This window comes from Tachyglossus aculeatus, chromosome 6, assembly GCF_015852505.1.
Source record: "Tachyglossus aculeatus isolate mTacAcu1 chromosome 6, mTacAcu1.pri, whole genome shotgun sequence".
Taxonomy (NCBI): Eukaryota; Metazoa; Chordata; class Mammalia; order Monotremata; family Tachyglossidae; genus Tachyglossus; species Tachyglossus aculeatus.
In genome coordinates, this window is record NC_052071.1 from 34,256,764 (window position 1) to 34,269,772 (window position 13,009).

A 13,009-nucleotide genomic window follows, 5' to 3' on the forward strand; every position below is an offset into this window, starting at 1 on the left:
GTCAACAGAGCTACAGCCAGGAGAAATTTCCACAGTCCAGGAACAACATTCTCTCATGATACGCTCTCGGAACAGAGTGGCCTCACAAACCATTCTGTCAAAGGTGCCTCCTTGGCTGGGTTTCTTTTGTTTTAGTTGCTTGTCTGGAGTGGGCTGGCGAGGGTGGTAACAAGTCAGATCTGGTTTGCCCATTCATCTCTCCCTGATTCTCTTCATTTCCAGCAAAAGTGGTGGGTTCCTTTGTTTACGACCCCAAAAACTTGAGTTCACCCAAGTTTTTCCTGGGTCTCTGAAGGATCATATCAGAGGACCTCAGGCCCAGCCCAGGTCTGGGTGGTAACAGGCACTTTTCTAGGGGTGCAAGGAGCTAGGAGCAGAAGTGATAGGTGGCTGCTAAGCTTCAGCTGGTCTCTGTCAGAGGGATCATTCACAGTGTTACCAATCCCTGCAACCCCTTTCCCTTTCCCTCCCCTTCCTTTCCTCTCCTTTACCTTTCCCTTCCATCCTCTTTCCCTCTTCTATTTATTTCCCTTTACTCTTTCTGGAAAAACTCTTGGGAAATGCCCAGTAGCTAGTTGGAGGTAGTTTAGCTCCCTGAGGGCACGGGATTGCACCTACTAACTCTGTTGTATTCTCTTAGTCTAGTAAGGGCTCAATCAATACTATTGATTGTCATCTGATCTTGGCCTGGTCATAGGAGGGTAGGTTCCACAAATCCTTTAATAATTGATCAATGTTTAAAGAGCCTGGTATAATTCTGAGATAAGGAAATAACATAACAGAGGCAAATTAAAACAGTGGAGGAAAGAAGAAAAGGGCCCAGGGCCAGGAGTAGGCAAATTCCAGCCCAGCACCAAGGGAACCACTTTCTCCCAGTTGCTCTGGCCTGCCAGCCACAGGAACACCCAGCAGCTTCTCCACACCAACACATTTTTTATGCTATTTAGTAAGTGCTCATATATGCCAGGCACTGTTCTAACCTCTGGGGTGGGGGAGTGGGCCTGATACAAGGTAATCAGGTTGTCCCACATGGGGCTTACAGTCTTGATCCCCATTTTACAGGTGAGGTAACTGAGGCACAGAGAAGTAGTGACGTGCCCAAAGTCACACAGCTGAAAAAAGGCAGAGTCAGGATTAGAACCCATGACCCCCAAACCCATGCTTTTCCACTGAGCCACACTGCTTCTCAAGAATGGTAGCATCTTGGGAGCTAGGAGTATATCTGTGGGCTGAGTTAGGGAGGAGCTGCTTGGTGCAGAAGTGGCTGCAATTCTAGAGGGCAAAACCTCTCTCCCCAGATCTTCAAAGTGCCCTGGGGACACTCACAACAAGGAGTCAGTGGCCAAAATCATTCCCTGGCCCTCCGAGATGCACAGATGCCAAGTTTCCATTTTGAGCAAGAGGGCTTCCAAGGGGCAATGCTGCAAGGGGATGGGGTTTTCAGAAGACAGGGAGGTGAAAAGGGCAGCCAGAGTTGCAGTCAGGGATCCCCAGAGCTACAGCAGAGAACCCCAGAGACCACAGCCAGAGACAGGTCAGGAAAAGAGAGGGGAAGAAACAGGATGGGCCAAGAAGAGGAGCCAGACACAGAGACACACAGGGACAGCCCCCACCCAGTATAGACTCACCTCAGGTCCACCACTGGACTCTTGTCCCCTCAAAGGACCAGGGAGGAGGGGGAGGTGAGCCAGAGTTGAGGAAGCCCCGGGTTCAGGCTGCATTTCCCCCAGTGCCAAAGTCTGGGGTGGGCTAACCATAACTGCCCACTTTACCCAGAGTACTCTGGGGAGGAAACCCTGGTCCCATCTCCAGAGGCCCAGCTCTAGTGTGGGACTGCCTCCTTAGCCTTCCCAAAGTCAGGGCCCCCAGTCAGAACCACAAATCAATCAATCAATCAATCATATTTATTGAACGCTTACTGTGTGCAGAGCACCATACTAAGCGCTTGGGAAGTACAAGTTGGCAACATATAGAGACAGTCCCTACCCAACAGTGGGCTCACAGTCTAGAAGAGTGGGCTCACAAATGTGAAAACTCAACCCTGGGTGAGGAAGGGAAACAGCACAGGGCTGGTAAATATGGGCTGCCTTTGGGGAAATGCCCCACAACTCACTTTTCACAAGCTCCAGCGATCTCTGCACAGTCATTTTCTGATCCATGATTGTGCAACATGTTCCATTTTGTGCCGTGTTCTACCAGTTTTTTCACTTTCATTACAGGTTTGGTTGGAACTTCTAAAACCCATCACAAAGCAAGTTAAAAGTAAGTGTGGAAAAAGTAGCTAAACAATCTGCTCATGTTTTGAAAAGATTCTGTTAACAATCATTTTATAAAAAGCTCTCATTCTGAACCTGTAAGAAAGACATTTTCATGTGGCATCTTGGCTTCAAACCTCATGAAGCTGGTTTGGGCTAGACCTTGTGATTGATTACAGTGACACTAAGAAGGGGTGATGAGGCCACCCTCATCCCAAAGGGCTCCCAGTTGGAGCCCTGGAGAGGTAAGGTCATGGAGCAGACTGTAATATATTCCAGTGATCTGATATTGGCAGGACTAGCTGGAATCCCGACTGTCCTCAGCCATGAAGAGGTTGGGGTTTTCTCCAGTCTCAGATGTCTGACAATGACACACTACTTTCTGAGGTGAAATCAGAAGCCAGGACACTTTTAGGGATGCTAAATAATTTCCAGAGTGTGTTCCCTGCTTATTTATGTCCCAAATTTTCTTCTAAAAATTCACAAAGTTCTTCTGAAGAGAACCGATATGTGATCTGTCAGTATTACTGTCAAATCAATAGTAGCCAGTGGATAGCAAAACTCAAATCAGTAGTAGCCAGTTAATTTTAAGGAACTAAAATACTGTATGAAATCTGGAATCCAAAGGCAGTTTTCAGGAATAATGAATGCATTGGGACATTTAAATGTAAAAACTTGAGCCAACTATTTATCTTACTGGAGAGTGTGATGAATATTGCTAATTATGGTTGAATTCACTGGATTATGTGTGTGTGCATGTGTTTATGTATGAAGTCACCCTTCAAATCAAAAGAGATCTGGCCCTAAGGGAGGCTTCCCTGCAGTGACAACTGTATGGCAATTTTGGTGTCCCATGTTTTACAATGTAAGTATAGAGAAAGAAAAATAAGTACTTAAGCGTTTCCTTTAAAATGTAGCTTTAAAAAATGTCTGTACAAGATCTTTGCTCACCTCATGTTTTCAATCTGAGGTGTGCTAGTCTTGTACAATGGCCCAGCTGATGGGGAAATCCTATTTATGGGTGAGGGGGTGGTTGAAAAGATTAATGCATCGCAAGCACTCTCTTTTGTGTAAAAAAAAAAAAAAAAAAAAAAAATCCCAAAAAAGAACCTGACAAACATACAAGTTAAGCAAAATGCCTGTACACTGGACTTTTAAGTCAACATGCAAAAAATGGGTATGTTGTTAAAAGGAAAATGAGTTAAGACGTTTATATTCCAACATGGAGAAGAAATTCTGAGTGTAAGGACCTTAATTGAATTTAATGCTGAATATCTATTGATGAGAGTATTGTTATCACTGTGAAATGACATCCGAATCAGAAGAGCTCTTTACAAGCTCACTTAATCTCAGATATCTTTTGACACTAGACAGCTAGTAGAAACAATAACAAAAGTCACTGTCTTTTACCGTCAGTGGCCAAGGCAGCAAAACCAGCATCAGTCACTGCAGTTTCTTGTAGTTTTGCTACAAGTGAAATTGGAAATGGGAAAAGTAATTTACTCTTCAGGAAAGCAGAATCTGTAAAGATTTGTTAATGTTCTTGATGGGCATTTAAGTCAAACTTATAAGTATGTTGTGTTTTAAGATCCTAAGGAGATTATTTTCCAATTTATGGTGAAATTTTTCCCAGTGGATCCTGGACATCTGAGAGAAGAACTCACCAGGTACTGTACTTTCACCTGGAATCTGTGACCTTCCTTTGCACTATGAAGGTGGAAAATGTCATCCACCTTAAAAGGCACACTGGTATTAGCCTTAGACTGAAGCACCTCTAGGACTGAACAGAAATCCCCACCCCCTGCCTCCCATCAATTGACTTCTTCCTAGGGGACCTTAAATTTCACTGGAAGTGTTCTGGAAAGGCTGTGCGGGGCTGGGCAGACTTCCATGGGCATTAAAATGGGAGGTTGGAGGGGAGGTGGTTCGGGGGAGTGGGCACTAGCCCAGTTTTAGAGGTAAGATATTAATCATTTTTTAAGTTGATATGATATTCACAGATACATGGTTGATTTTCATGTAAATTCCAGCTCAGAGAGCCAAAATATTACATCTTATACTTGGGCACTTGATAGTACTAGCTGACCAAACTGCTTTCTGCAGAATGCTTCCTTATTACCCTCAGAAACTGGGAGTTACCAAAACAGAATTTTTCTTTCCTTGAGACCCTAAGAAAAATTAAAATTCACCCCTACAATCCTTCCTTTGCTCTTCTAAGCCCTGGGTGTTGGGGATGGCATGCCCATCATAGCTCTGTTCCCACCAAATATTATCTCATGATGAAAACTCAGTGCCCACTTTCTTATGGATTGCAAAGTAAGGCAGCTGGCTCTGTGCTGAGGGCTGGGCTCCACTCAGTCGCATATGTGAACAACGGACTGGCTTCTTGTCTGAAGCACTGGACTTTTGAAACCCCGATCCCAGGGGTTCTAAACTCTGAAAAGGAAAACTTGAATAAACTGGCTGTGGCCTAATGGATTGATCACGGACATGGGAGTCAGAAGGGTCTGGGTTCTAATTCCTGCTCCACCACGTGTCTGCTGCATGACCTTGGGCAAGTTGCTTCACTTCTCTGTGCCTGTTACCTCATCTGTAAAGTGGGGATTAATACTGTGAGCCCCATGTGAGACAGGGACTGTATCCAACCCAATTATCTTGTATCCACCCCAGCACTTAGAACAGTACCTGACACATAGTAAGCGTTTAAAAAATGCCGTTATTATCTCACTAAGCTGGCTGTCTCTAAATTCAGATTGTGGAAAATGAAAGGAAGGGCTTTGGTGAGAGATGTGAAGTTACTATTTTCTCCTTAAAAACTCCATATGTCCTCCTGACAGCATAGATTCCAACCAAATCTCAGGGCTGCGGTTATATATCTGTCCAAGAATTCTCTGTACTTTTTGAGAGAACAAGTGAATTGGTGGCTGTTCTGAGCTTCTGGTTCCTGTGCTGCTCACATTCTGACATATTTTGAGTTCTGTGTGTGAGATCTGACTCATGAAATCTTTCTCCCAGATCAATTTGTGACTAATGCCCTGTTCTATGGGCTTCCATTTTTCTTACAGTCTCTTCCTCGTTCCCTTCATTTCTTCTCTCTGAGTAGGTTGCTGGCCAGGAAGTGTGGAGGGAGTGGCTTCCTCACCCTTTCTCATCTTCAATGTCACTCTTTGGGCTAGAGAGCAGTGCTGCAGCTGAGCATATAATCCCTCTTCCCCACTCCCCCCCGACCCAACTCACGTACTGCTTTTATTAAGTGGTATTTGTTAAGCACACGTAGCATGTGTTGGGCACGGTACTGAGTACTGGGGTAGATACAAGATAATCAGATTGGACACAGTCCATGTCCCACATTGAGTTCACGGTCTTAATCCCCATTTTACAGATCAGGTAACTGAGTCACAAAGAAGTTGTGACTTGCTTAAGGTCACATAGCAGACAAATATAGAGCTGGGATTAGAACCCAGGACCCCTGACTCAGGCCTGTGCTCTTTCCACTTGCCAGCGCTGCTTCTCTCACTGCTTTCTTCCTTGTAACTACCCTCCTGGCAGATATAACCATCTCCCTGAAAAGGCATTACCAAACTTTTTCCCATTCTTCAGCACTCTTTATCCTTGCAATTCCCAAGGAGAGGAACCAGTGTTGACATAGCAGCAGAAGCAGCTGCAGCTGTGTAACCCCCCAGTTCCCAGAGCCACGACTGGGGCAAGCGCTTAGTACAGTGCTCTGCACATAGAAAGCGCTCAATAAATACGATTGATGATGATGAAGCATTGCTCGAGCTAATGCCTGGGTGGACAGGCACAGTTGAATCCAGGTAGCAGCCCACCAGAATTCTCTGGGAGCTCACTACTGGTCTGAAAGTTTGTTCTATGGGGAGGGGGGAAAAGGCTTCCTACTTTTTGGAAAAAAACATTTACCTCTTTACTTTGCAGGTATCTTTTCACCCTTCAAATCAAAAAAGATCTGGCCCTAGGGAGGCTTCCCTGCAGTGACAACTGTATGGCATTGCTGGTGTCCCATATTTTACAATGTAAGTATAGAGAAAGAAAAATAAGCACCTAGGCATTTCCTTCCAGCACTTAGAACAGTTCTTGGCACATAGTAAGCGCTTAACAAATACCATCATTATTATTTAAAGTGTAGTTTTAAAAAAATGTTTGTACAAGATATTTGTTCACCCCACGTTTTCAATCACATTTTCAAATGTGTTAGTCTTGTAAGCTAATATTAAATATTTGTGAAGGAAACATTCTGGTTTTTTCATACTATATATATAACATATAAAAATCATTGTCCCATCCCCTTAGTTTTGCAGTGAGAAAGCCCCACTTTTTTGCATATAGAATTTTGAATGAAATCATCTAAATCTTCATTTAAGCACTTACTATGTGCCAAGCACTGTTCTAAGTGCAGGGGTAGATATAAGTTAGTTCAGGTTGGACACAGTCAGAAAGCAATGGAGAGTTAGATTCATTTATTTATAAAGCCTAAAATGAGAAACAAAAGGATTTACCAGATTGATTTTTTTTTGAGATTTTGAATGCAAATATTAATTCAAAAAACAGAGGGAATCAGATGTAGCTTCTAAGGTGAATTTTGTTACCGAAAAACTGTTTCTGCAGTTCACATTGCATAATCCCGGTTCCGTCACTTGTCTACTATGTGACCTTGGGCAAGCCACTTTATTTCTCTGTGCCTATTACCTCATCTGTAAAATGGGGATTAAGACTGTGAGTCCCATGTGGGACAACCTGATTACTTGCATCTACCTCAGAGCTTAGAACATGGTAAGCACTTAATAAAAAATACCATTATTATTATTATCATCATCATTAGGGGAGAGGAGACCCTTTGTGTAAAGGGCCCAAAACTAATACATTGAAAGTGTGGTCATATATTTGGGGCTGTCATCCTGACACCCATAATATGGTTGGTGGGATCGCTAAAAGTGCTTTTCTTGAGCAGGGTGGCAGTATCAGCTATACAAACCATAATTATAGTGGCAAAGGTAGCACATAGCAGCAAGAGATAAGCCACAACCACCTCTACCCCCATCTTCCTTACTGCTACAGACACTATTTTTGCTGCTTCCACCACTTTCCATGTGGCTGGGAACAGCCTGCAGCCATAGTGGAAATGAAGTCACAGCAGAAGCCGAAGTGTCTGCAGTGGCAGTGATGAACGTGGAGGGAACATGGAGGTGGCATTGGTCACAGCTGCCCCTTTCTCTCTGTTGCTGTATGCTAATGGTGGTGCTCTGCTGCCAGCCTCTCTGCCACATCTACCTTCCGTGAGAGTAATTATGACTGTGGTGTTTTTTTGAAGCTTTCACTATGTGCCAAGCACTGTACTAAGCACTAGGTAGATACAAGACAATTGAATTGGCCCCAGTTCCTGTCCCACATGGAACTCACAGTCTAAGGGAGAGGGAGAACAGATATTTAATCCCCATTGTACAGATGAGGAAACTGAGACACTAAAAAGTTAAGTGACTTCTCCATGGTAACACAGCAGGCCAGTGGTAGAGCTAGGATTTGAACCCAGGCCCTCTGCCTCCCAGGTGTAGGCTCTTTCCCCTAAGGTCCTGCTGCTTCTAGTAGCTTGTGTTTGTGTGTAGGTAGTGTGTGACTATGTATAGCTGTTGCCTACATATTCACATCCCCTCTACCCCCCATTTTCCCTTGTCTCTTCCCCCCCTTTCCTTTTTCTCCCCCCCCCCACCCTCTTTTTTATGGTATTCATTAAGTGTTTACTCTGAGCCAGGCACTGTAATAAGCACTGGAGTAGATATGCGTTAACCAGGTTGGACACAGTCCAAGTCCCACAGGGGGCTCACAGTCTTAGTCCCCATTTTACAGATAAGGTAACTGAGGCACAAAGAAGTTAAATAACCTGCCCAAGGTCACACAGCAAACAAGTGGCAAAGGCAGGATTAGAATCCAGGTCCACTGATTTCCCCACCCTCCTCCCAGGCCCGGACTCTTTCCTCTAGGCCAGGCTGCTTCTTATAGTGCCTCTCTCATCCCTCTCTCCCTCCTCTGTTCCCCCCCAGCTCTCTTTCCCTTATGCACCCTCATCCCAACCCATTTTCTTAGAAAATATGCTTCTCACCAACTTCTCCTCAGCCTCCAGGGCTGTGAGTACTAAGTGATGTTGTTCTCTGTAAAGTGTTTCAGCACTCCCTAGTGGCTCCTTCAGTCAGACTTTCTCAGATTTCCCTGGAGGCAACTTGGATTGTGAGCCTCTGTGCAGGATAAGATGTGCTGTATATTATAGTGGAGTCATTATAGTGGAATCTTGTTCAAAGTCATTTCCTGATGACATCAGTAATTCAAGCTCCCTGCAGGGTTTTTTTGCTATAAATTTGACCTCTCTGCCTTATAGGTGCTGCATCCGAATCTGGGGTGTAATGAACTGGGATCAGTCAGTTGATCGTATTTGAGCACTTACTGTGTGCAGAGAATTGTACTAAGTGCTTGGGAGAGTACAGTATAACAGAGTTGTTAGACATATTTCTTGCCCACAACGAGCATACAGTCTAGAGGGATTTCAACAGTATTTTTAGGTCATAATTGATCTCTTCTTTCATAGGATTATAGACAAGGGCCTAGAGAGAGGAGACAGAAAAAGGAGGTGAGGTCGGGGGGAGCAGAGCCAAGAGAGAAATATGATTAAATGATAGAAAGAAAAAAAATCTCAAAATAATAAAGGTCAAACAAAAGCACTGACCTTCACATGCCTGGGGGAAAAAACGGGTACTGAAGAGTGAAGCATACACATTGATTTAAAAATAAGCATGTGCTCAGCTTTGGCTGTCTAGTGCTTCCTGGATATGTAGCCGTGTTATGCCTTTATCAGCAGAACAGCTCACTCTCCCCTAGCAACTGCCAATGTGCCTCTCTCCTTTTCCATTTGCAGCGGAGTTGGGAGATTTTCATGAAGAAACAGATCGGAAGCACCTGGAACAGAATCAGTATTTACCTAACCAGGAATGTTTAGATAACAAGATAATGGACTTTCATCAAAAGCACATGTAAGTACTTTAATTCCTGCCTTCAGATTTGACAGAGGTAGTCTTTGAAGATAAAGCCAGTAAGTTGCAGTGAAGTGGCATCCTTCCCTTGTCCTTATACACACAGGGCCAGGGTTTTTAAGACTAGATTTGTCCTTCTACTGACATCACAGCCACTGACAAATCTCTTCCGTTTGCAGGGGAAGGAGCCCGGCAGACTCTGAGGTGCAACTGTTGGACGTGGCAAGGAGGCTAGAGATGTATGGGATTCGGCCCCACCCTGCTAGTGATGGAGAAGGGACCCAGATTAATTTGGCTGTAGCCCACATGGGCGTTTTGGTGCTTCGGGTAATCTTGTTTCCCTTTTAAAAGTCTTTGGAGTTTGGTGCCTTGTGGTGGTGTATGTTGGCTTTCACTCACACCAGAATTCAATTTTCCTTTCCACCACCCAGAGAGATGAGGCCATTTTTTTTGGTCGGTAATTTAAAGATGCACACGTTTTCTTCTCTACCATGACAGTGCTTAATGCTTTGTTTCCGAGAAGTGTAAACCATATAATAATAATTATTACTATTAATGTATTAAGCACTTACTGTGTGCCAGGCAGTGTACTAGGCACTGGCATGGATATAAGCAAATTGGGTTGGGCACAGTCCCTGTCCCACATGGGGTTCACAGTCTTAATCCCCACTTTACAGATAAGGTAACTGAGGCACAGAGAAGTGAAGTGACTTGCCCAAGGCCACACAGCAGATGAGTGGCAGAGTGGGGTTTAGAACCCAGGTTTTTCTGGCCCAAGCACATGCTCTATCCACTAGGCCATGCTGCTTCTCAACATAGTTGCTTCTCCATTCTGGGCCTCAACCCAGTTCCATAGGAGTTAGTAAGCAATTGGTTCCTGACCAGTGCCCCAAACAAAAGACAAAGGGGCGAATATGCTGGCAGGGAGCTTAAAGGGTGAGGAAGGAGACACTGTCCTCTCAGAATGTGCCATTGGCTTACTGTAGCATATTTCTCAAAACCCTGAGTGACACAAATCCCCCAGAGGAGTTTCTAGTGATGTTGTGTGTCTCCGGGAATTATGGTTTCCCACTTTTCAGAAAACAAAAACCTTTACCCTAGTTACCATATAATCTTCAGGGCTAAAATAGCCATCTAATTTCTCAGCAATTACATAGGACTGCCTAGTTCGAGTAAATACATACTTCTATTTCCTGTAAACCTGGCACTACAAATTTCTGAATTGCCAAACTTTTCAGAGTTTAAAGGCCAATGGATGGTTACAGTCAAGTGAAGACAATATCACAGAAAAAAGAACCATCAGTTGTGAGTCTTAGTAGGATAATGTACAAGTATGTGACATTATTATAGCAGGTGTGTGTGTTTGCAGGGGGGAGGGGGAGGTCACAAGCCTTTTGTCCCACAAACACAGGAACGAAAATGCCGATTCATTAGCCAACTGCCTTATTGCACAGGCTTTAATGTTTCACCATTGTTGACAATGCTTTGTTTCATTACAGGGGAATACTAAGATCAACACTTTCAACTGGGCTAAAATCCGCAAACTGAGCTTTAAAAGAAAACATTTTCTAATCAAACTCCATGCACACATCTCAGTAAGTACCTTATAACCGGATCCCTTCTCTTCAGTTCAATTCATGATTGCTGAGTTGCTTTTCTAGATTGGATTTGGTTTTGAGGAGATTGGGTTCAGGGAGGCAGGTCCCAGAAGTGATGGGGCTTTACCTATCACCTCTGGGGCAAAGGACTAATCCTGCAGCTGTAAGTTCTCATTTCCAACATTTGAGTGATGTTTGTATTACTGTATTTTTAGATTACAACTTTGGTTTCTAAAATTGAAACCATCAAGCATGATCTCCCTAAAATCTCCCCTGCCCCTCTCCAATCTACCCCTCCTCCCGCACCTTCTTTGATTCACCCAATATTCCCAGAAATATCTCAAGAGATTTCTTGCCTCGTCTCAAAATCCACCCCCTCCATCCCTTCATATCTTCTTAAAACACTTGGGCCCTCCCTTCTTCCCTCCCTGACTGCCATCCTCAACCATTCAATTTCTAATGGCTTCTTTCCCTCAGCTTTCAAACATGCCCCCTATCCTAAAAAAAAAGAAACAACAAAAAACCCCCACCTTCATCAGCCCCACAGCTCCCTCCAGTTATTGCCCCATCTCCTTCCTACCATTCATCTCCAAATTTCTTGAGAGAATTGTCTACACCTGCGGTCTTCACTTCCTCTCCTCCAGTTCTCTCCTTGGTCCCCTCTGATCTTGCTTACACGTCCTCGACTCCATGGAAATCGCCATCTCTAAGGTCCCCAGTGATGTTTTTGCCAAATCTGAGAGCCTCTACTCCATCCTAATCCCCCTAGACCACCCAGCTGCCTTTGATACTGGGGACCACACCCTTTTCCTTGAAAAATTATTCAGCTTGGCTTCATTGACATTGTGTTCTCCTTTCTCTCTGACCACTCCTTCTCAGTCTGTTTTGCAGGCTCCTCCTCTGCCTCCCACCATTTGACAGAGGGAATCCTCTAAGGCTCATTTCTGGGTCTCCTTCTATTCTCTGTCTACCCCCGCTCTCTTGGAGATTCATTTGCTCCCATGACTTTAACTACCATCTTTATGATTCCCAAATTTGCCTCTCCAGTCCTCTCCTTCGCTGCAGTCTCATTTTCTCCTGCTTTTAAGCCATCTCTACCTGTGTCCCACTGACACCTCAAACTAAATATGAGAAACAGTGTGGCCTAGCGGATAGAGCATGGACCTTGGTAATCAGAAGGACCTGGGTTCTAATCCTATCTCCTTCACTTGTCTTCTCTGTAACTCTGTAACTTTGGGCAAGTCACTTCACTTCCCTTGCCTCAATTACCTCAGTAAAATGCAGATTAAAACTGTGAGCCCCATGTGGGACAGGGACTGTGTCCAAATTGATTAGCTTGTATCTTCCCCATCATCATCATCAATTGTATTTATTGAGCGCTTACTATGTGCAGAGCACTGTACTAGCGCTTGGGAAGTACAAATTGGCAACACATAGAGACAGTCCCTACCCAACAGTGGGCTCACAGTCTAAAAGCACATGTATCCCCAGTGCTTAGAACAGTGCCTAGCACATAGTAACCACTTAAATATCTTTAAAAAAAATCACTCAACAAAGACCATTAAAAGTCCAAAATGGAACTCCTTACCTTTCCACCCAAACCCTCTCCTTTCATCTTTTCCATTTCTGTAGACAGTATCACTATCCTTCCTACCTAATAATCCTGTACCCTTGATATTATCCTAAACTCATCTCTCTTATACAACGTACATATTCAGTATCACCAGACCTGTCGGTTGTGCCGTCACAACATTACTAAAATCTGTCCTTTCCTCTTTGTTCAAACTGCTACGATGCTCATACACGCACTTATCATATCCCACCTTAACTACTGCATCAGCCTCATTGCTGACCTCCCTTGCCTCCTGTCTCTCCCTACTCTAGTCCATACTTCACTCTGCTGCCCAGGTCATTTTTCTTAAAAAAAAGCCCCAACAATAACAGAAAAACCCTTTTTGTCCATGTCTCCCCATTCATGGCCACCTCTGCATCAAACAAAACTCCTTACCATTGGCTCTAAAGCATCTGTCAGCTCACCCCCTCCTACCTCACTTACCCCATTGATTTCTTACTCTAGCCCAGCCCACACACTTCACTCCTCCAGTGCCAGCTTGCTCACTGT

General features: G+C 44.2%; 1 protein-coding gene across 1 annotated transcript in view; it reads left to right on the plus strand.

Moving 5' to 3' along the window:
* FRMD7 (FERM domain containing 7) overlaps positions 1–13,009 on the plus strand; it is a 34,878-nt gene that overhangs the window by 16,173 nt on the left and 5,696 nt on the right. Inside the window, exons 3-8 of the mRNA XM_038748362.1 lie at positions 2,220–2,262; positions 3,844–3,922; positions 6,189–6,286; positions 9,175–9,289; positions 9,469–9,616; positions 10,789–10,884. Coding sequence (XP_038604290.1) covers positions 2,220–2,262; positions 3,844–3,922; positions 6,189–6,286; positions 9,175–9,289; positions 9,469–9,616; positions 10,789–10,884 — 579 coding nt within the window. The remainder of the gene's footprint in view (positions 1–2,219; positions 2,263–3,843; positions 3,923–6,188; positions 6,287–9,174; positions 9,290–9,468; positions 9,617–10,788; positions 10,885–13,009) is intronic.